Here is a 24824-nt window from a genome sequence, read left to right as displayed (position 1 = left end):
CAGGCCCAGGGAGAACATGCAAACTCCACACAGGGAGGCCGGAGATGGAATTGAACCTGGTACCTCTGCACTGTGAAGTCAACACGCTAACCACTGGGCCGTCCTGCACATTTTAAATATTTTTTAACAGTAAGAAAGAGTTGTTGGGTGTGGGGGTAGAGGGGGGAGCTACTAGATTGGCAACACTGAATGTCCACTCCCTTCATCACATTCCCTACTTCTGCTGCATCCATCATGGTCACGAAAGCTATACAACATTTACTTGAGACAGAACTGCGCCTCCAAACTGAGACATTTGAACCATAGTGTGACAAGCGGATATTACGTAAGTTGTAATTCTTTGTCTATTTTGGCACGGGATGGTCGAGTACTGATACCAGGTTTCGGTATCTCATTCTGATACCACCAAGATAGTGTATTTTTGATCTAATAATACACATTTGAGCAGAGAAAACAAGTTCTCCATATCTTAATAGTAGGCTCTGAAGCTCATTTCAAGCTGGCACAATGCGGAGGATATTACGTAAGTTGTAATTCTTTGTCTATTTTGGCACGGGATGGTCGAGTACTGATACCAGGTTTCGGTATCAGGCCGATACAAGCCTTATTTCAAAGTATCCAAACTCGCAGAGGCCGCTGATACCAGTCGACGATACCAGTCACTGCTGCCCTCTCGTGGCCGTTCTACTATTAGGAAGTAAATGGCATGCATTGCTGACAGAATGTTTTTCTAAACTCTAAGATCTGAACTCCATCCATAGCCATCCATAGCCAGCTGTATTGATCTGCAGTAGCTGGACAAATTCCCCTGGCTTAGACATACTAACGAAGGTGTAAAATATACCACCTGCATTGTGCCATCTTGAAATTAGCTATTAAGATGTTCAGATCTTAGAGTTTAGAAAAACATTCTGTCAGCCATGCATGCCATTTACTTCCTAATACTGTAGTAGAACGGCCACAAGAGGGCAGCAGCGACTGGTATCGTTGACTGGTATCAGCAGCCTCTGCGAGTTTGGATAGCTTGAAATAAGGCTTGTATTGGCCTGATACCGAAACCTGGTATCAGTACTCCACCATCCCTAGTCAAAATAGACAAAGAATTACAACTTACGTAATATCCACTTGTCACACTATGGTGCAAATGACTCCGTTTGGGGGTGCAGTTCTGTCTCATGTAAATGTTGTATAGCGTTCGTGACCATGATGGATGCAGCAGAAGTAGGGAATGTGATGAAGGGAGTGGCCATTCAGTGTTGCCAATCTAGTAGCCCCCCCTGCCCCCCCACCCCAAAAAAAACAACTCTTTAGTGACTATTAAAAAATATTTAAAATGTGCAGGGCGGCCCAGTGGTTAGCGTGTTGACTTCACAGTGCAGAGGTACCGGGTTCAATTCCATCTCCGGCCTCCCTGTGTGGAGTTTACATGTTAAATGTTCTCTTTCAGTAAATTGCCATTCGACAAAAATAAAATGTTAAATAATAAAACACATGTTTCTGTAAATGATTTACCGGTGGTTGTTTAAGCCAGTGGGGTCCAACGGCCAAAAAGGTACCACCTTTACCTTAATTTGAGCCAAGAAAAACACCCTGAAGCCTACACCGCACTGCGAGACAATGAGAGGAATTTCCTGAGCAAACAGACTCTTATGGCGATGTTGTACTTCTTCAGCTGTGACCCAGGCTATTTGAGCAGACAGGTATCAGAACAGCAGGTGCGCCATGTCACAAAGCCCACACGTGTCTAAGAACTCCCTGAACTTGCATGATTAAACACCCCGCCGTGTTGAATGTTTCAAGCACGATGCCCCTTAAAAGGTGAGAATACGGAATGCATTGCCACTCTCACCGATGCCGTGCCGCCTGTGGTGCTCTTGCATGACGTCTTTGCGGTAGAACATCTTGTTGCAGATTTCACAGGAGTAGAGCTTCTCTCCGTGCTTCTTCTTGTGCTTGGACAGGTTGCTGTTAGTGGAGAAGAAGCGGGAGCAGATATCGCACTGGAATGTCTTGTCATCTGGAGAAAAGCGGGATGGTTTAAGCAATTCATTTTGTTGTCTGGAGAAAAGATGATGATAATACAATTCATTTCATATTCATGCACTGCGGGTTGGCTGGCAAACACTCCAGGGTGTGTGTGCTCTTGTCTTCGCACCCAAGCAGGCATAGGCACCAGCCTATTGGGCCCTAAGACATATTGTCTAGAAAATGAATGGATGGATTTAATCCTACGAGAGAGACTGACTTGGGCCATAACCCGAGAAAATATGCAAATGAATGCACTTGATATTTTGAATGATCAAATATTATAAAAATAATATCCAGTTCATTCACAATAGAAACGCAAAATAAATCTGATTCTGTACTGTACTGAATGACACTAACACATTTTTTTAGTTTATTCCAGATTATGAAGCATGAAGGGCAGAATATGTACACCCTGAATTTATCACAAGTATATTAGAATGAAAAGGGTATTGAGTTTTCCTTTTTATTTTGGACCGTCTATTTAACAATTCGATCAATACACTGAGCATGCGCTGAATAGAGGCCCATTGGCAAGTCTCTATAGGTTTTTCATTCAAAAAAAAAAAAAAAAAAGGGAACAGAACACACATACCTGTCCTGCAGTTGTGGAATTTTAAGGCATTTTCCAGGCGGAAGGATTTTTCACAAGTGTTGCATTTATATTTGTATTCTAGGTCAGGCTGTTCGATGCACAAAAACAAAACAAAGCAAAACATGTTTTTTAACAAGCTGTTTAAAGAGAGAAGCTAATTGTCCATTGAAATATTTATGCATCATCACCCACCGCATTTTTACTGTGCTTGTAAGAGATGTGCTGCTTCAGACTCTCCTTTCGACTGAACAACTTGTCACACTCGTCACACTTAAACAGTTTATCACCTAGAGACATGAAATATGAAGATTTTAAATTGTATTTCCTGAATAGAGGCAAGTGACTAATCACCATTACCAAAGCCAAAGCAAAAGTGTCCCAGTACCGTGTGATCGGATATGTCGGTTCAGGTTACTGCTGTTCTGAAAGACCTTGTTGCACAGGGAGCAGCGGTACACCCTCTTGTGCTCTCGACCTTTGTGTCTCTTGTGCGTAATCCCGGCATCTGAAGCCCCAAGATGTCGGCTTTTCTCTGGAGCAACTGCTAACTCGGAAACAAGCGACTCTGGGCTCGCCACGGGTGGCTTCACATCTGCACATGTGAAGAAAAGCAATGGAGAAATCCATATTGTATATTGTCAAGATTGACGCAAAACTCTGGAAATGTTTCATGTAATTACAACAATGATAACTAATTAGGTGAGTGTCATCCATTTTGCTTATTGAAAAGACAACCAAAAGCAAAAATGTTGCAATAATATGTTCTTTGTGCCCCCATTATAAAACACTATATTCTGATCGATATTCCATAAGAATTAAGAAAATTAATCCATCCACTTGAATACATCTCGGGGGGCTGCCATTTCAGCCTTCTACTGCCTCAGCTGTTGACTGAAATTTAAGTCCAACTAGGGAGGGGATGAACATTATTGCAAAGACAATTTTGCCTTGAGTTACATGATGTCATTTACACACATAGGTGCACACAAAATTCATTCTTCCCTCGGCGTTCCTCCTTGGTAATTTCGACGTGCACTTCTACCACCATTCACAGAAATACTCAGCAGCTTTAGCGTTACTCAACATGTCAACTTAACCACCCATGCTCTGGACCTCATCTGCTCTCTAGGATTCAGTTCAGACCATTTCTCTGGCTCCGATCCAACGATAACGGCACATTCATCTCAATCAATAACTTCCCATCCCAGACTGCCCCAATACCCCTATGGTGTCCCCCAAGGATCAATGCTCATCCCTCTCTGCATCATCTTCTACCTGTCTCCTTGTCCTCTTGAGAAGACAGACCAGAAACAACAACAGCGCAAACATTTTTAACACATCCGATTCATATTATAGAAATGGTATAGAACAACAATTGTCAATGATGCTGCATCACTGGCAGATACGATAGACAAAGCGGCATATGACTTCTCTTTTCCTCACCTTTACTCCTGCTTGCGCAGGCAACAGGTCGAGTCCTGCACCCTTTGGCTTTCCTTCCACGAGTTAGCCCTCTCTTCACAGGAGGCTGAGCAGCGGCAGATTGAAGCTCCTCGCTGGGCCCCGCTGTGCTCTCCTCCTGTGGTCGTAAGGAGTCTTCTGCAAGCTCAGTGGAGGCTGTCACCTGCCTGACAGCTTCTGTCGTGTGAGATAAGAGCCGAGAAAAACAAACGCCAACGAACAGAGTGACTAAAAACCGCATCGTTATTACACATAAACAAAGACCCAGTGGTCTGGACCATTTGTGAGCACATCGTTTTAAGTAGAGAGTCAATGTGACCTGCTTTCTTATTTAGGATGCTCACAAAGAAAGGTTCATAACACCTTCTCCAAGGTAAAAAATGAGCCTGTTTGAGATCAAATTTAAAGCTTTTCCAGCACCTAATACCTGTTGTTTCTAATTCATAGTTCATACCGGTAATGTTGATCATTTACCAAGCAATGGCATTAAATTGTACACATTCATCCACTTTCTCGACCGGTTATCCCGTTCGGGGACAGGGCGAGCTGCAGCTGGAGCTAGCTTACTATAGATGGAAAAACAGTCTACACCCTGGACTGGTCACCAGTCAATCACCAGACACAAAGAGTCAACCATCCATTCACATTCACACCACCGCTGAGCGCAAACTGAACTCGCCCTCACTTTCTGTGCAGAAGTCAGGCGAATGAACCACGGCACTGTCATGACTAAATAGTTCCCACATTTTAAAAAAATTGAAATATGGCTTACAATAAACGCGGGTTTATGCCTGTTTGATGGTCAACAGGCAAACTATTGACTCAGATTATAAAAAGTCAAGGATTTCAAGCACCCTTTGGAACACAGTGAAAAGTATTACTATTATCTAACTGCATCTATAATTTTTAAGGATTGGCTTTATGACTCCTTGCACTGTCTTTATAACACAGGAAGTTATGATAGCCTCCCACTACATGCATTTCCATAGAGACCGAGCTAGTACTATCCACACAGTCACTTACATAGTAGCTCAGAATTGTTAGAACTGGATTACCTGCGTTTTTGAAGTTCATCACAGGAGGTGGAGAGGAGCTAGTTTTGACGTACGTCTCTGTACAGATCCAGAAGACAGTAAGAAACAACTACCTGGTTATTATCGAAAATACCATTCAAACATCATAAATAAAATGTTACGAACCTCGAGGTGGCAGTGGCTGAACTGGAAGCTTGAGCAAAGGCTTCTCCATCTTTTTGGCATAGAAAGCTCCATACCAGACCCTCAGCTCTGCTCCTGGCAGCACATCCTGCTCAACAAACGGCAGAAGCAGAAAGGATGAGCTTTTTCTGTACACACACACGCACACAAGGCTATTGAGATTGAGTGTGCATGCAAACCTGGGATGTGTTGAAAAACACCTCATCGTCCTGCTGGTAAGCTGTTAAATTCTGGTGTTGGTGATCTGTGGCAGGTCGTACCAGCATCATCCAATTACAGTCATCTTCACTACTGCAGTCAAAACACACCACTAGCCCATCCTTCTGGAATATCTGCTCATCCAAGGGGAGAGATATGGTGAGACCAAAGTCGCAAACTGCAAATATCTCAGAAATCACATGAACATACTTTCAAGGGAAACAATCCTTCTTTGTCTAAAATGGGGACGCGCTTCGCCTCAAAGGGCCCAAAACGAGTCCTTTTGACGAGACGTCGCTGGACGAAAACTCCCTCGCCGCCTTCTGCCACTGGCCTGATCTCCAGGCTATTTGGAATTGAGGAACTGAAACAGGATTGAAGTCAAGTACATTTTTTTTCTTAAATTGGACCTGCGCTTCTTCAAAATTGGGTACACCAGGACATTATGATGAGAGCTAATACAAAAGAGCGATCAAAAATATTGCTAGGAACCGAGTTTTGATAGACATTATCGGAGCTGCAGTAATGTAGTGATAGATGCTATTGTGTGTGCGTGGTTTGCAGTAATGATGAAGTGTACTGCCTCATACAGACAGCTATTTCTTCTGTAATACAGTATCTTACGTACCTTAATTAGTGTTGTGATTATTTTATGTTAATGCCTGTTAAATTGTCACATTTTTTTTCCATATTAAAATGCATCCTTTTAGCCTAGATTTGTAAGCCAAGTGGAGTTTTTTGACATTATTGGCGATATGTATAGTGATTTTAAAGGGACAAATTGGGTGTGGAAGACTTTGTTTAAAATCAATTTGACAAATTAATCTTAAAACTGACTCGTGTGATATATAGAGGCTGCAGAAAATAAGACCGCTTCACCAAGCATCTCTATTATTGTTAAAGTACAGTACTTCTTTATTACAGGATTGTGAAAATACAGCATGTACCAAATGAAATGTCCAGTGAGTGTATACGTGCGTGTGCATGATGAGACTTGTACATCCACATAATTAGTTTTATACTTGTGCTTGAAATTAAAAATCAGCCTATCATAGACTAGATTTATAATATGACCCATTGAAAGGTTTGGAAGTTCTGTACAGTGAGGTTAGATGTCAGTTTCACACTTCTACTTGTTTTACTATGCAAAACTCAAATAAAGAGAGTGATGAATTCCAGTCATGTTTAATTAGGTGCATGCTCACCGGGCCCGACTGAGGACAAAAGAGTCCTGGACGGTCACCAGGGGTCCTAATTCGGGGCACTCAGAGTCATGGTACTGCCCACAGTCCTCACACCCTGTATCACACACACACACAGAAACCACACCTGTCAATGTATAAATATGCAAGCACACACACACACACACACACACACACACACACACACACACACACACACACACACACACACACACACACACACACACACACACACACACACACACACACACACACACACACACACACACACACACACACACACACACACACACACACACACACACACACACACACACACACACACACACACACACACACACACACACACACACACACAAACACACTCCCATTGTGACACCTATACCATTTTGAAGGGGATCTATACTCACAGATGCACTCCTCTGGAGTCTGAGCAGCCATTCTGTAAACCTATCAACAAATAAAGGGAACGTTGAAACAAGTAGGGAGCCAAAGAGTTGGCAGTTGTCATATGAGAGGGAAAAAAACCCAGACGGCCTATACTGATATAAATGAAATGATGCGTCTGCAAATATATTCAGTGCGGGCTATGGAGCTGTACTGAATGCCCAAACAAAACAGTATTTTGACAACATGAACCAAGTGACATAGTTGCAGGCAACATGTTAACGTGTACAGTCCGAGTAGATCCAGGATTTCAACTGCTCCCAAAGTGTAGCCGGGTTTTAACTCCGATCTGAGCGTCTGGTCTCGAACAAAAATGTAACAAAGAACAGGCGGCATGGCGGATGGACGGGAGACGCAAAGCGCCAAACCGGAGTCGCAGTGCCTCGCGTCCAGCAAACAGCAATGGAGACGACAAGGGAAACTCGCAACGAATCAAACAAACCGCCTACACGTTTTCTATTCAACTGTGGCAAGAATTTGCCGGAGCGCGACGTACATTGAGGGTGATATATCTTACCTTTTCTGCAAAAGACACTTCATTTATCAAATCCTGACTCCGGGTTCCAATCCGCTCCAGAAACGGCGCAGGACCGGAAATGAGGCGCCTGTTGCATTGTGGGAGTTGAAGGCAAATTTGAATTTATCCACCGTTGAACGTTAATTTTGGTAATGTCAACGTAGTGGAATTCTAATTGAGCTTTTAAATTAAAATTATTTAAATGTTAATTTATTGTAATACAATTTACAATGTATGTATAACCGTATCACATACTTACACTATAGTAACAAATGTTTATAATAAATTATGGTACAGGGAGTTCTTGGTTTAACATAGTTTCGAGAAAAACACAGCATCGTGAAGTTATAAACGGTACGTTTGACATCGTCCAAAGTACGATACACTTTCTCACCAGATGTATGACAAAAATTCAAAACACACTGTACCCCCCCCCCCCGTGCAAAGTGCTCTTGTATAAAATCTACCTTTCCGAAGACAACACAAAACTGCTTAACAAGAAACCAAAATGAAGTGCAAGAACTCATTTTTTTAATTTTTCACAAAACCCAACTCACTCAAAAATGTATTATTTCGGTACTATGTTTGTCTTACATATTGGCATTATCAGAATTTTGGGGGTTTGCAAAAAAATTTTTAAAAATCCCCCAAACATTTTTTTTAGTTTATATCAAAGGGGCACTCAGTATGTAAGTCTGCCCTTGGGCTGCCAGTTGCCCATACCTGATCTATACTGTATCTATATATGCTTGTAAATGTCATGAGAAGTGCAATCAATACAACAACCACCCAATTAGTATTTATTGCCGAAAATATAATGATTTGACATGGTTTATTCTGGAGCAGTAGTACAGCTGATCTATTCCTGTGCACATGCCACACAAAAGTTCCAAACCACAACAAAAAATAAAAATAAACAGCCCTTTTGTTTAGTAAGTAGTGCAAACAGGTTACTGACACTTGGCAAAAGTTAACACCTTTTTTCCCCCTAAGAAGCAGGAGTGACTGCCGGTAGAGCATCGCCTAAGGCGATTCGCCTATAATGGGATAAGGGCCCACCTTGCATAATTTAGGACAAAGAAGCACCCCTATTCTGTTCCTGCAGTGGAAACATCATGAAAAGCAAATGAGTTTCAACAAATATTCAACTGCATCAACACGGCAGTCCAAGTTTTCCGAGGTGCATAGGCTTTTTGATGCAATTGGGGATGATGTAGGTACACAGCTGAATGTCCGTCTCAGTTCTTCCTTCAGTGCTCCCAATGATCGAGCCAAAAGCTGAGTCACGTTCTTTTCTAGAGCGCATTTGTGGCAAAATGTATAGAACTACTGTAAGGCAATCTTAGCACTGCACATTCTTTTGCATCTTACTAATGAAAGAATGAAGGTACAGTAGTCACCACAGCCTGCGGACACGCCTTTTACATGAATGATACAAAATAAAAGATACAATCATAAGCCGGATTTCTTTATGAAGATGTTCAATCGTGTTCAAAGATACAGGATGTTAAAAACAATGCATTATGCGCGGGACAGTGGCTATCAAGCCAAGGAACTGGAGGGTTAAATTGAAAACTTTTTGTTTTGGTGTGTGACACACAATTAGCGTAGTTTCAGTGAGTGATGTCACAGTTGCAGGGTGAAGGTCAGAGAGGGTAATTTTAGCGTACATCATAAAAGTAAAAAGTGTTGGGAAGATGCAACACATTTGCATTTTCCAAAACACAAAAAGACACACGTTATCCTAGCAACAGTGTTGTGAGTTTGTATCTATATCTCGGACATTGATTTTCATATTTTATTGTAATTCTTTTTTTTAATTCCACTCTATTTAACATGGTGATAATGCATGGCTGATACTTCTTTTGATATGTTATAGGTGTTTCTGTATTTGCAAATCACACACACACACTGACCTCTGAGTACAACTTAAAAGAAATACCTTGATGCATACTAATGTGTTTAATTACCATATTTGGTAGAATAGTATTTGTGCTCAGAAGTAGTCATACAACTTACACCGAAAATCCGATGCAATGCATCATCTCCCTTTGTGAATAATTTCGCGCAGTCATTGCACTGAAAATAGAAAATAGCAGTATACTGAAATCTGTGCAAATCCTCCGATCCCACTCTCATCTTCGTCATTGGTTCTGTTGCTCCATCGTACGAAAGCTACGGTTCACAGCAGGGGTGGTTGAAATTTCAAACTCAACATCAGGGAGGTAGAGACAAAGGCCCACATCAGTCCCATCTGTCGGTAACAAGGCCACACAAGCACTCTGAGAAGGCTGCATAAAACCAAATTGAGGAAACATGCACAATATCCTCTGAAATAAAATAAAAGTATGCCCACTCGCGCACACTTGCACTGAAAAAGCATGCAGCAGAAAAAGAGCATCCTCTCCAGTTTTTGTGACAAATAATGCAGGTGCCCCACTATGCTTGGCCAGCCATTGGAAGACGAAAATCCCAACGACGTACACTGTGCAAGTATGAGGTGGTAGTTGTCGAAGGGGGAGGTGTCACGCAGGTGGTTGCCCAATTGAGGCGGCGCCATTGGCTTTACTTTTGCTTTTGCGGCTGAGCATGCGGCTGAGTGTGGCGGTTTTGCTGGCCCGCTCAACAGTGGCAGGAGACTCCAAGTAGACCAGGTCATTGTGCGACTGGCTCATTCCGGGGTCCTTGCGCTGATGCCGCCGCCGGAAGAACAGCTTGGCGCTCTTCTGAAGGAAGCTGCCTATAGTGCAGAGCAGGGGAGAGACTAAGTTTCATCATTTCAGTTTTTTTGTTTTTGTTTTGCGTTAACACAAACTAATGGCATGAGGCACATGAATGCACGTTTGTGTTGAGAAATTCTGGTTACCAATAAGTGCAGTGAACGAACATACAAAATAAATATATGGATACTCCATAGTGAATGCATTTTGTTCAAATATGGTATTACCGGTTTGAACAGCCTTTCAAATATACACACACACACGCACGCACGCAGCCACGCGACTATAAAGGCATACACAGTATAAACAGTGGAGTTGAAAAGTCTACAGAATTTCAAAACTTTTTTCCACTATTAATGTTATCTAGCCAGTACAGCTACACTAAACACTGGAAATGAAAGTTTTCGCAAGTGTGCACACTGTCTGAGTGGGGATGTGGCTTTGTTCAGAAGGATCTGCTCCGACTCAAACTGATGTTAAATGGGAGTCAGCACAAACCTGCCACAATTTAAAGTGCCACTGATTAATCCAAAATAAAGTTCAGCTGTTCTAGAATGCTTTTCCTGACTTTTTTTTTTTTTGCTTTCGAGCAGAAGCAGAAGCCTGACAAAGCTTGGTTTTTGGAACCGTGTGTAACTCCCTTCATCTTGACTATGGCTCCGGTTCCAGTTGAAGTAAAACAGCCCCAAAAAAATGACGCTGCCACTACCACCAGGCTTCACTAGTTATGGTGTTCTCTTGATGATGAGCAGCGTTGTGCGTTTGCCAAACAACACCGGGGTTTTCTCCCACATGCCCACATGAATACTAGTTTAAGGTGTGAGTGAAAATGGTTGTCATTGTGCACTATGATAGAATAGTAAGCACACTAGTTCACTGAGAAGTTCATAAATACATGAAAATATGAAATGAGAAATGCTTTGAAGTCAACAATGTGTTCTACCTACTCAACTACACACAATAAAAACTAGAGTAGTCCTACTATCCACAAGTGGTAACTTACTTATCTGGACATAACGTGCGCTGAGGACTGCTTTCCTCTAAGATGGGGGTAATCATAGCACAAACGGTGAGACAGTGAAGGGGAAAGGGAGAAAAGAAAAGAGACCGTAGAACCAAGAAAAACTGCCAAACAAAAAGTGGTCCAAATCTGCTTTGTAATTTTTTAATTACTGAGCTTGAGATGTAAATAACAATAAACCTCCAAAGTTGAACACAATCTGTTCCAGAATGCTGGTTAACTTCCGAGTCGGTCCAATGTCCGGAGGTGGGCATTCCGTCAGTACTGATAAAAGGTCTGTTCCAAAAAATGATGGACTACGCAATGACGGAAGTGGGTTTTCTTCTGTCTGTGTGATTGTCACTAACTGGGTCAATTACCTATGGACCTCTCAGCCCGTCAATGATGGACGCCCATTTTGCTGACAATTGATAGAAACACATTCTGTGGTGGCATCACAAAAGACAACCCCCCCCCCCACACACAAAACACTGTAGAAGTAATCCTTTAGATCACTGGTGTCAAACTCATGGCCCGGGGGCCGGATCTGGCCCGCCACATCATTTTATGTGGCCCGCGAAAGCAAATCAAAGATGTCAACTTTCATGATGCTTGCTAAAATCTGTACCAAAATTTCAAATTCTCATTCGTAATAAGTAAGTGATATTGTAAGCATTTTTGTTACCAAACCCCTCATAACAGTAACTTAAATAATAGGTGCATAAACGGTTATTCTTGACTTCTTTATACAGTTTCAGTCATACCGGCCCTCCAAGAGAAACTGTAACTAAAATCAGGCCCGCGACAAAAATGAGTCTGACACCCCCGCTTTAGATGTTCAGTGAATTCAAGTCTCAAGAGAAGCTGGTTCTCGCCTTACATCATTCAATGATGGTTTGAAATTCAACTTTTGTTTGACTCTTGAGGCATATCTTTCCCAAAAAATTCAGATCGAACTCCAACCTGTCCGACTTTTGTTGTATTTGACTTTGGAGGTTAGCGCTGTAGTACAAAATGGAAAATTACACTATGTCTCACCTCTTCTCTTTTTGCAGCTGACCTCCGGCACACACATGGAGAGTGAGGTATGATTTAGATCCTCTCCCGTGTTGCTCTCCCAATTCTCGGGAGGACGGCCCACTCCGCTGGGACCATCCTCGTGTTCCGAACCCTCCGGCGGGCTACTGGTCCCCGACACAAGCGCCGTGGTCATATCCTGAGAGGAGCTTTCGTCTGACATTGAAGCATCCATCGCTGCAGCGTAGCCTGCCATCAGAGCCAGCTCATCATCCTGGGACAATGGGGTCTGGGAAAATAATCATAGTCAAGCGGAAATGCACGTCAACTCTGTTGCTGAGCTACCTCATCCTTACTTTGGCAATCCCAGAGATGATGATTGTACTCTTTTTCACAGGGGACCTGAGCTTCTGCTTGGCAGACTCATGGAGTTGTTTGATGGCGGCCTCAGCTACAGGGTCAGTGCCGTTTAGCATCAGCAACTCTGTGTCTGAAGAAGACAGGGCTTTGCTAACTGTTGCTCCCGACATTGACATCTGCTCGGAAACACGCCGCTCGGGAAGCTTGGGCTTCTGAATCATCGCTTTTTGAGAAGAATCTGAAGGTAAAGACAACAGATTTTAAGGTAATGTGAAATGTTAAGCCGGCACCAGCAAAATGGAAGATTACAAAGTCATTAGTTCTAACTCTCAAGATACTTAATCAATCATAACTGGACTGTTCAGTTTGTATTGGAAAATATTTTGCCTCTCATCCAAGTCGGCTTCATCAGTTCATGCAACAAAGCCAGCCTAAATTGGTGTGAAAACACGACTATTTATTGCCTCCAACAAGCAACAAAAACACAATCCCCAATGTAGGCAGCTTCAATATTTTTTCAGTTGACTGGAATATAAATGAGGACACTTCCACTCAATGATTTGTTTTCTGAGGCCTCTGTGCAAGGCAGGGCTCTCGGCTGTGCCCAAATTTCATGATGTGTTGACTGAAAAAAAATGATAGGTTGTACATGTATAGCCAGCCAAAGTCTCCTCAGCTCTAAAAACAATATTTATTATAAATACTGAACCTTGGTCAAAAAATTTTCGCAAACACACGCACGTTTGCTGGGTCCCATTCACTTGAGTGAGAGCTGCGAGTGATTTATTCTTTGAAGCATTATGATTAAATATACAAAACACTTTTCCGCATGCACTCCCGCTGTAACGTTCCTGACTGAAATTCAAAAATATGAAAAATCCGAAAAATTATTCAGGATGTGAATTTCTGTCGGTTAGCAGCTCTGTGAATGTGATGCAGTCACAAATTTGGATGCAACTAACCATAGCACTGTCCAACCAAGAATAACATTTGGGTGCACCAAATGCAACAAGTTAGTCTCGAACTCAGGCATCTTAATCACTGTTAATTTGCTTTCCAAAAGAATCACACCATTCGTGGCTGAGGTGGGCCTCCAACTTGAAGCAAAAATAGTTGAGTTTTCCGCATCAATTTCGTGACACTCCTAAGAAAGCCTTGATGCAATTCATTTGGCTGTCCTACAGCACTTTACCATTCGAAAAGGCACACGCACATTGTAATTGTTCTATTAACTCATTCACTCCCAAAGACGTTTTTAAACGTCTTTTCAGACTTGGTCCAGAATTGGCTGGTACTGAATGAGTTAATATTTACAAGAACTAATGATCATATTTTTACTGTCGTACCAATGCTTAGTCCCGGAGGGAGCACCCGGCCCGGTTTGCTCTTGACTGCAGTGATGGTGGTGACCACCGTGCCACAGGGCATGACAGTACGGTCCATCTCCACTCTCTTGGTGGAAGCTGGGGTTGGAGGCTGCCAGGACCTCACCTCACTGGGATCCAGGTAGGTAAACTGAAGAATGGGGTTCCCCAAAGTTAATATGCTACAACACTGCTGCTGGAAAATCTCTGACAGAAGAAAAAAGGATAAGTGAGTCTTACATCAGTAGTAAGTGATCCCGTCACTACATCTTTGGTCATGAGTGAAAATGTTTGTTTTCCTTTGGGCTGCTTCCTAACAAGGTCAAAAGGCACTGACACCTGGCCCAGAAGGCTTTCTGAAAAACAGAGAACATACAAGTTTAGTCAAACAGAACCAACAATGTGATGTTCAAAGGATGGGTACAAAATACCTTAAAAAAAAAAAAAACACCTGCACACACAAAATATTTTTTTCCTCACCCTCTTGAGGTTGTCCATCATTCAGCAACAGAATAACAAGTTCTTTTGATCGGCCGTTCAGTTCACTGAGGGGACAAATATTACAGTGAGTAAGAAAAATACTAATTTTGAGAGAGAGGAGGGCAGTAGTAGTTTCTGTGATGCTTGTGTGTTGTGAAATTTACAAGACAAAAGGCTGATCCCAGGCAGGACTGGCTGTGTTCTTCAAAACGGGGGTATTAAACTTTTGTGGGGGGTCATCTAACTGCAGTACACACAGAGGACTTATGCTGCCTGCAATCAGGAAAAAAAAAATAAAAATCATCTTGAATGCAGTTCGCATCAGAACCAGAACAATGGAGTGTGCGGCCCATTATCAAGGCCATATGTCCGTCAGTCAGGAAAGATTATACATTTACATATTAGTAAATATTAAGATTATAACGGTGTCTAAAAGATGGGCTTTATTTTCTTCCTTGAGTCGGACACATTATTCAACCGACGTGCCAGCTAATTAAATAAACAGTAGTGTTGCAAGATTGAATATTGCTTTGTTAACTTCCTGTTCCTCATTCTGACGGAAAAAAGAGAGGCATCTAACATGATCCACAGAACGAATTGCACATGTTCTACTAAAGATAATTATGATTTTCGGGGACAGCCCATGAAGTAGTAGACGAAAGTCAAATACAATGGAGCACAACAAATGGAAATATAATAAGAAGAATGTAGTGCGAAAGCTCAAGATAAAGGAGCTGCCGATGCCTGTCTGCAAAGCCACGAAAATTCTCGAGTGAAGCTGTCACTACAGTGGTTCTTTCCTTGAAGGAATGATAACGTCAAAGTAAGGATCAGTTGGGCTCTGATATGTCGTGAGCAATAAGTTTTCATTGATGGGCAGAAGATTGAAGTAGATTTTTACAGAACTGACCCCCCCCCCCCAAAAAATCCCTCAACACTGTCTGGCAGCTGTCAATTATCTCATAACATACCAAATGTATTTATATGGCATCATCATTAGGATAAGTGTGCTGGAGTATAATGTTTTAAGCAATACTGAATGCTTGAATTGTGAACAAAGTCATTTGATATATCGTTTCACCAGAGTACTTTGTCTTTGCTCATCTTTTTTTTGTTTGTGAGGGGTTCTAATGGGAAACATTGAAGAGTGGATTTGGGGTTCAAGAAATTAGTAAGTTTCAAAATGTTGAATGTGGGGCCGCAACGTCTTTGCTGCTTTTTCCACCTCCAAATTATTTCTAAACGTATCTTATTTCAAACTACATGATTCTTTACGATTTTGTCTCCTCCTGTCCCGGCATGACCATCTCAACTGCGTCATAATTGTGTTTGTGCAATTTACTTAGCAGCACTTCAAACATACTAAGAAGGCTTTTTGCAATAATGTTGTGTTCTGCAGTTTAATTTGAAGTTTGCATTTTAAAAAGTTTTGATCCGATGATACGTTACACAAACCTATCAGGAAATGTCTATTGTGTATTCAAGCTCACGCCCTGGTGCAAGAAGTCATTTTACAGAGTGAGATAAGACCAATGATAAGCTTTTGCTGAACTGAAAACAGCCATGGTATTGTGATACGCAAGCGACACCAACATTTGCAGCCACAACATTGCTAACCAAGTTTGGTTTAAATTTCTGGAGACAATGATTATAAAGCAGCAGTTGGGCACAATAATCTTACCTGCAGCATCTTCCTGCTGACGGAGTGTCACACGAATGTTTTTCACCAGCAGCTTCCAGTCGTGCGCACGAGGAGGTTTGGGTGGTGAAAACACTTTGTTGCAAGGTTCCTGTTGAAGAAAGTGAATTGTATAGTTTTTTTTTGTTTTTTTTTTAAATTGTTGACCATTTAATTTGGTATACTTATCTACAACTTGGAGGAAAAAAAACGCTTAAATGGCCATTAAAAAAACATGACAAGGTATTTATACTGCATGTGCTTAAAACCAACAAAACATCAATATTACAGAACTGCATATTGGAATGAACCATGTAAGATTATTTTAGCGCGTGGCAAGTTTGTAGCCATGCGCTAAACTACAGTTAAGGTCGTGACATTTCTTGATCCGGGGTATCATGAAAATGATTATGGAGACACTACATAGGGTGAAATGACAACAGACATCAATTCCATCAATACTCTGATCTTTGCCTTGGTTCTTTTAAACAACGATGAATGGTGCAACTGTAAATTATATTAATCTTAATGGGCAAAAGAAAACAGTGAAGACATTTAATGAAAGAACCAATGCGTTAATCTTCCAAAGCTCTGTCGGCTGTAGCTACAAAAAAACAAAATACACAAGAACGGAATTCCTACTCCATCAAACTGTAGCTTTCAAATGTTTTCTCATAGAGCTTCAATATAAAAGGTGTTAATAAATCAAACAACATCAGAAAGCTTACACTAAGCCCTACGCTTTGCCTCTTCGGCACGATAAAAATGAGGCATGACTCAACCACCCACCTTGACCTCAAGGGCCCGAGAAGGCTTGCAGCTCAATAACACCGAGGCTCGCGTCGCACAGAGCACTTGCCTCAATTGCTCCTTTACTGCTGCCACACAGGAAGCGCTGACGTTGTCCTGATAAGACATGACAATGAGAGCAGTGAAATCACACTTCAAACATGCAACTGAGTCCACCTCAACGTGCATACATGCAGCACGTACAAAGTAAATTCAGTCATTTCAAATGGCAGTCAAAGTCGACATTCTCCACGCGAGGAAAGTACCTGGCTCAAACTAGGTGTCACCTGGACCATTTCCGTCTCCAGGTGAGAAATCCCCCAGCTCACTCCAACCTGATCTTCAGCTTCTTGCAATTGGAGCTCAACCTGAGTAACAGAGAGAGCAGAATATTAATGGTGCCTGAAGGGGGAGTGCAGTAGGTCATAGCATGCTAATTACAGTACAGTACTTCCACTACAAGCAAATTCCAATGCTTTTTCGATGACAGTATATTTAAAAAAAAAATGACCTTGAGGTCTCTAATATTATTAAACACAGTTTTCAAACAATTATATAATAATATATAACGAAATGTCCTGTAAAATAAATGTGTTTTTATGGTCAAAAAACTAACAGAAGTAATCCCATTTAAGACGACTGTCTTGAAATTATAACTTCCATGATAACAAGACGTTGCATTTACGTGTTCGTTCTTGTCTAAATTATTGCAATGTGATTAGATCATTCATATTGATAATCTGCAAGTCTGCAGTCATGATTTGTGCATCATATATCTACGTTGTATGATTCATCCGCTGGCATTACCGTAACTGTCTATAATTGAGAACCACTATAATAGGTACTTTTGATCTTCAGTATATGCGTTTGACCTTGCTTAATCACCTGCATGCCACATATACAGGTATATGTGAGGATTCCGTGAAGATTAAGCGGATCAGAAAATGGATGGATGGATGGATATATCTACATTTGCACTTACTAATACTGATAATAATAACTGCACTTTTTGGCTGATTGCCCACAGCCTAAAGTTCACTCCTATCTCCTTAATTAGTTACAATATTTATAATATCCCATTTTCAAAGACAGGTTTAAATGATGAAAATTCTATTGAGTCAGCCTGACAAAGAGGAAAGGGGTTCAACAAGAGGTGCATTCCAAAATCAAAGCCAGCTGCAAAGAGATGACGCAGAAAAATAGGAGAGAACATGACAAACTACAGCCGCCAATCGTGTCCTAGCATGCCTGGATTTTAAGTGTTGGACTCCAGGGCTGCCAGCATAATGACAAACATGCCAAACAAAAGCCGCATCAGATAGCAATGAGGACATCGAGATGGATCCAAAGCACAACATCACAGTGTGCAGCGCACTGACTGCCAAATCGGTCCGCATAAACAATAAGGTTCCCATAACAAATACCTAAATATTTTTTTTTAAACAGGTACCAAAAAAAAAAAAAAAAAAAAAGAGTCAAAATAATTGGCCAGAAAAGCCTTTTATCTTCACTGAATAGCATTAAAATGGTTTTGCAGTTCAGACCACCTGACTGGCTGATATAACAGTGCAACAATGTATTTGCATAACAAAGTTTACACAAAAGTGTCACATGGGTGCACTCACATGCAAAAAGCCATGTGGTACAAGAGTGGGTTGGAAGGCCCTCAACTGCTTTCAATTGTGTAAAGTGTGTTATTGTGGTGCCCGCCGTCACCAGCCAATGCTTGTCGTTACACTTTTCCACGCACACACAGCATGACATGCCAGGACCATTCTAGCTTGTATCCTCAGTCAAATGCTAACCAACGTTCCGCTGGATGTATGGGGTCTTCTGAAAAGACTTTCTGACCTTTTCCAGACTAAGCTAAAATAGCGAGAGCACACACTGAAACCTCCTTTATGCTGACCTACATCTTTTTTTTTAATCCTGACTTGAGCTCTCTAGCCACTCACACAAGTTGTATTTATGGTACAAAGAGCTCAGGGAGCGCCGAGGTGTGACAAGCACCTTATTGGTTTAAAAATAATCTTTATACAACTGGGTTAGCCTCCATCAAAGCTCTTACACTGAACCTAAATACGTGATAAAAGCTTAGTGCAGCTAAAACCAGACTACAGCCTTGTTGAGTTAGATGATGGGAGATAAAGATTTAAATTGATGACTGATATGCTAATTTGAGTAACTGAGTGATTAACATTGTATTTGCCAGTGCGAATCAGCAAAGTGAAAATCATCTGATACTGTCGAACCATCATTGGAATATTCAAAGGACTAAATCTGGGTGTTGCAAGTGAGGTCCAGAGGTATACTTTTCAGGAACGACATCCATTTTATGCATAGTACCTCTTGTAGAATCACAAAAGTATTTGGACGACTGACAAATGCACAAACAACAAAGTATGATTTATGTCCATCCATCCATTTTCCGATCCACTTATCCTCACAACGGTCGCCGAGGGTGCTGGAGCCTGTCCCAACTGTCTTTGGGCAGTAGGCGGGGACACCCTGAACTGGTTGCCAGCCAATCGCAGGGCACATAGAGACGAACAACCATCCACACCCACACTCACACCTAGGGACAATTTCGAGTGTTCAATCAGCCTGCCATGCATGTTTTTGGAATGTGGGAGGAAACCGGAGTACCTGGAGGAAACCCACGCAGGCCCAGGGTGAACATGCAAACTCCACACAGGGAGGCCGGAGCTGCAATTGAACTACAATCTGCACTGTGAGGTCGACGCGCTAACCACTGGACCACCGGGCTGCCTATGATTTATATATGCTAGAAAATTCTTTGCAGTCAACGAGTACCGTAAACCCAGAGCACATGGATATTACACAATTACTAGTTTCCTTCTTGGAAACACTTCGCCTTTCAGCCTTTCACTTGCTGCTTGTTCGTGGAAAGCATGAGCTCGTGGTTTGGGATTAGGCATCTCGCTTTGCCACTGAAGAATAACAGTACCTGTATTGAATTTCTTTGGTTTCAAGAAAATCCAAACATTAAAGGGGAAGTCAACCTCAAAAAGTTCTTGACAGTAATATGTGCCTCCATTAATCTAAACACGGCATTCAGATTAATATTGCGTGTGTGTTTGGGTGAAGCAGCAAAATGTACTGTTTTTTTCTCCTTCTCAAAGGGTAGCCATTTTGCCACTTGCTGTCGACTTAAAATGACATCACAGTGGCTCAGGTAACAATCAATCACGGCTCACCTGTTTTCTGAAGATGGGCCCTGACTGGTCGTTACCTGAGCCCCGAGCAACTGTGATGTCATTTTCAGTCGACAGAAAGTGGCAAAATGGCCGCCCCCTGAGATGGCTTAAAAACAGGGGGATTTTACTGCTTAACTCATTTTCCACAAAAATAACATTAATTAGAATGAGAATACTGTGTTTTAGACTACTGGGACTACCTGTACATCGAACGTAATATTGTAAAGAACATTTTTGGGTAGACATGTATGAAAAATAACTTGAGCCCTTGACGTTTGATGTGCTCCGAATAAATGGCTGTAATTCTTAAACGGTAAATTTCTATGAACAATCTTAAATTAGCTACAATTATGAAAATGTATTCACTGTCTAAATATTCGTGGACCCGATGCTTTCATAAACACCTAAAAACATAAACTTACTCCTCCATTGTGCGTATTTCAGAAGATCATATGAACCATTTAGATGAAGTGGGACACTTTTAAGGGCAATTAAGATTAAGATATCCTTTATTTGTCCCACACTGGGACATGAACTTGACAGTGATTGCAGTAAAGAATTTGGGACGTTTGCCAAGCTTAGACAAATACATCAAGCATGTAATCTAATGTTACGGAGAAGCAGTGATCCACTTTTGGGCCACATGTCACTTTTAATAAGATCTCCCATTAAACAACACTCTTCACACTGTGTAAGAAGGGACAGATTATTCTTTTGGCTAGAGAGATGAACTTGAGTACATTTACCTGCAGCTCCAGTGGGGATATACACACTGTATATTTACAAGGATCTGCTGACAACGATGTGGACACACCAATAGAGAACTGAAGCTTTTCACCGACCACGTAACAGCAAGCAGCCTGTTGGAGGAAGACAGCAAGCCAATGATATGCAGTACATTTGCAACATCTATGAAATGTTCGTGTTCTGTGCAACTACAGTGAGTAATTTCATTTCATTCAAAAGCAACGTCAAACACTGGAAGTGAAACTCTTATTTGGTCGTAAAATGAGGAGCCATGACAAGGAGGAACTTGACACGTCATGCTTGGTCACAAGTAATTTCTGTGAAATACACCACAATGTAGAGCCTTGTGTGAGGGATCATGAAAGTATATCAATAAACACGTGATTTTGCCGAAAGCTATAAAGTCATTTACCATGATGAAAATGTAAATACTGCACTCCAAGATGATGTATTTTCAATTTTCTCTATTCAGGAATTCATTTATTCTACCCAACAAAGAGGTTATGTTTATTTTCACAACGTATGTAATTTATTTAGTCGCTGATGGTGTCGTGGTACACTCGCCTGACTTGTTTGCCAGCAGCGTGGGATCGGTTCCCACTCGGTGACGGTGTGGATGTGGGTGTGAATGGTTGTTTGTCTCGGTATGTGCCCTGCAACTGACTGGCGACCAGTTCAGGGTGTACGCTCCAGCAACCCCTCGCGATCTTGTTCAGGATCAGCGGTGTTGAAAATGGATGAATGGATTTATTTATAAATGAGAGGGACAATGTGTAAAAAAATATTCAAACAAGTACACACACACACACACACACACACACACACACACACACACACACACACACACACACACACACACACGCACACACACACACACACCTGTGCATTTATCGTCGCCTGTGGCGTTTGGCCAGCATAAGCTTCTTAAATAAAGACACCGTGGATAAGTGTAACTATGCCTCTGTTCATTACATTCCCCAAAATAACAACAGAGCAGTGGGTGTGTTTGTGCCTACAATGGCAAACTACAAAAAGAAAAAGATTTTTGTCCAATCCTCTTTGGAGTAGCAGCTTGTTAAATTCACTTGATGCAGCAAACGAGGACCCAATCTACTTGGGTAATATTATTTAGTATGGTTGCCTCTTTTTAGGGTTTGTCCCACAAAATGTGGGTTGAATCAATTCACATTAAAACAAAAATCGCCACTGTTTTTGCCACTCTTGGTTAATGGATGAATGGACCACAGCTGGAAAAAACAGGCAGGACGGTGGCTCTCCAGGCCCGGAGCTGGACATGCCTGTTCTAAAGTGTCACAAAAACGCTGTTCAAATGGCCTATTTGCAAGATGAAGACAGTTTAGCCTGGGAATAGATTGCTTCAATTTCCTGTGAGACACATTTCTAAATGTGTTGGACAGCCGTCTAGAACAGACTGCGGTCACATGGTGGCGTATTAGTTCACAACGAGAATGTAGATCCGTCAATTCCAGTTGCCTTTGGGTACGAGGTGGCATGCACCCAGCCGTCGGGGTGCACCAATGCCATTTTTTTTCATTATTTCTTGCAATTGTGAAAAAAATTGGGGTCTTATTTTACTCAAAGATGGTTCAAAAACAAATAACACACTTTTCTTGAACGTGGCATATGTTTCACTCAAGCATTGATACTTTTTCGAGTATAACCTTATTACTGTCATTTGTACATGCAACTGCGTGTTTTTCTAACAGTCTCACCACACATCACACTGAAATGGACTATAGCCTGTGACACAGGGCATTTCGGTTATGTGGTGTCAAAGTCTGAACACTAGCGGGCACTGCGTAAAATTGAGTACGTACAGAGAGTAGATGACACCAAGAAAACATAAGGGACAAAAAAGAACGGAGATTCTCATGGATATACAGTAGAAACAACATAACCATTAGAATGTGCTGCATTTAGACAGCTGGAAGCCAATAAAATGGAGACTCACTATTTGAGGGGAATTGGGATTGAGCACGAGAATAGCTCTAACCTGCTTGACGCGCTCTTAATAGCGATTATAAGTGCCTATATATAGTTTATAATAAAAATGCATCCGTATTGCACCACACACTCCAAGATGATGTACAACACATGTGTTTTCGGAGAGACCTCCAGGAACTACTGTTCTTCCAAAGTACATAAAGTAGATCAATAGAGATTCATGACAGTATTTGCCAATAATTATAGACTTTTTTTTGCTATGCTGCAGAAAATGATTCAAGGGGTGAGTTTTTCAGTGAATAACAGTAGGTATGTTCCAGAAAAATGTGTGAAAATTTGCAAATGTCAAACTGCAGGTATACTGTGGTCCACTGCATAATTATGTCAAGTGCTACCTTGTTTTTGGCTGATTTCTGAAAGCGGGACACTTGGCTGATCATGAGCTCGGATGCTTCGACATCATCTTCATTGAAGGTCAGAATAAGTGGACTCTGATCAAGAAAAAGTCCAAAACATTCGAATTAGCAACATACAGCGAGTGAAACGACACCAATAACTGACCATGTACCGGAGCGGTCTTTGATTACAAATGCACTGTCACTGGATGCACAGACCTGCCACAACATTTCAGCCATCTGCACATCTAATACCATCTGATGCTGTTATCAAGGTCATACATAATGTTCAGTTTGATTAATAACCATGTGTTGTTGTTTTTTTTTTTTATTGGGTGTAAACACTGTCACCAGTTTCTGCCATAAATTACCAGTGACAGACCTTGACTAAAATTTGACAAAGGTTATTTTATTGAATGTGGTAGTGAGGTGACGAAGCAGTAAATACTTACCCCACGAGTCTCCCCTGATTTGGCATTCAAAGCCTTGCACCATGCTCCTCTCCATTGACGTTTCCAACTATTCAGTGACAGCGCCCATCCTAGCAGAGAGGCGGCTTCCTCCTTAGCCGCATTGTCCTCTGCTAGGGTCTTCTCCAACCCTGTTGCCCTTTGTTGGAAATACTGTACAAAATACAGTACTAGGGTAACTAAGGACGCAATGAAAAGTGTGACCATACAGAGCCACTGCGGATCATCCAGACCAAAATATGAACTAGAACTTTCCAGGTCGGACATTCTTTGATGATGAAAACGAAGGCTAAGCTTAAAACACCTCCAGAGGAAGTGTTCCTTGCATCATTAGTTTTGTTTATAAAATTCGAAAATCACTTAAAGCAATTACTCTTCACTGAGAATAACTGTGTTGCACTCAATCCCCACAATAAATTCTTCTTGTCCATGTTGCTCCTTGAGGATAAGTCAATCCAAGTCCCTATTGGAAAAGGCCACAGCTATTACAACCTCGCCTTCTCATAGCTAAAGGTAATTTGTAGTGTCAGGCGAGTCTTCATACTAATACACTTCCGAATTCGTTTGTTAGCTCAGTTGGCTAATCCCGGCTACGGCTCGCCTAACCAGCTTATTAGCAGCGAGGGCTGACAAACTTTCCCCTAAAAGGAATTATATCCAAAGTCCTCGGTGAGGCGCCTGAAGACGCTGTCCGTTTGAAAAACAAGGTTCCAATGAAACATGGTGGAAGAGGTGAAGCGAGACAGTGAGAGCCTCTCGTCGGTTGAGGAGGTTTGTACGTGCAATGTGATTGTACGAGAAGTTACCGTTCCGAAAAGGATATGTGGCACAAACTGTAACTCCCACAATGCACCGCGAGATGTATGCAAAAATGTATGTGCTTCAAATTTTCTTCATTGTACATCAATACATGTGTGCCGTTGTTTTATTTTTTATTTTTGATACAGTTTGTAAATCTA

At 41.6% G+C, this 24824-nt stretch overlaps 2 protein-coding genes across 2 annotated transcripts in view; both read right to left on the bottom strand.

Moving 5' to 3' along the window:
- The window catches only part of prdm15 (PR domain containing 15), a 19946-nt gene extending 12206 nt beyond the window's left edge, over positions 1-7740 (bottom strand). Inside the window, exons 1-12 of the mRNA XM_019895274.1 lie at positions 7663-7740; positions 7109-7148; positions 6702-6795; positions 5707-5860; positions 5478-5630; positions 5281-5386; positions 5137-5193; positions 4064-4258; positions 3006-3212; positions 2813-2907; positions 2621-2708; positions 1850-2017 (exon numbers count right to left, since the gene is read on the bottom strand). Coding sequence (XP_019750833.1) covers positions 1850-2017; positions 2621-2708; positions 2813-2907; positions 3006-3212; positions 4064-4258; positions 5137-5193; positions 5281-5386; positions 5478-5630; positions 5707-5860; positions 6702-6795; positions 7109-7139 — 1348 coding nt within the window. The 5' untranslated portion in view covers positions 7140-7148; positions 7663-7740. The remainder of the gene's footprint in view (positions 1-1849; positions 2018-2620; positions 2709-2812; positions 2908-3005; positions 3213-4063; positions 4259-5136; positions 5194-5280; positions 5387-5477; positions 5631-5706; positions 5861-6701; positions 6796-7108; positions 7149-7662) is intronic.
- A 705-nt stretch (positions 7741-8445) lies between these two features.
- Positions 8446-24692, bottom strand: c2cd2 (C2 calcium dependent domain containing 2). Its single transcript, XM_019895275.1, has 13 exons — positions 23848-24692; positions 23396-23491; positions 21035-21148; positions 17337-17438; positions 17071-17187; positions 16285-16393; positions 14768-14876; positions 14604-14668; positions 14364-14479; positions 14106-14274; positions 12756-12997; positions 12421-12688; positions 8446-10402 (listed from the first exon to the last, which is right to left on the bottom strand). The coding sequence occupies exons 1-13, from the start codon at positions 24130-24132 to the stop codon at positions 10188-10190; spliced, it is 2007 nt and encodes a 668-aa protein (XP_019750834.1). The 5' UTR covers positions 24133-24692; the 3' UTR covers positions 8446-10187.
- Positions 24693-24824: the final 132 nt, after the last annotated feature.

This window comes from Hippocampus comes, unplaced genomic scaffold (assembly GCF_001891065.2).
Source record: "Hippocampus comes isolate QL1 unplaced genomic scaffold, H_comes_QL1_v1.1 scaffold177, whole genome shotgun sequence".
Taxonomy (NCBI): Eukaryota; Metazoa; Chordata; class Actinopteri; order Syngnathiformes; family Syngnathidae; genus Hippocampus; species Hippocampus comes.
This window is presented reverse-complemented; position numbering and strand designations above follow the sequence as displayed.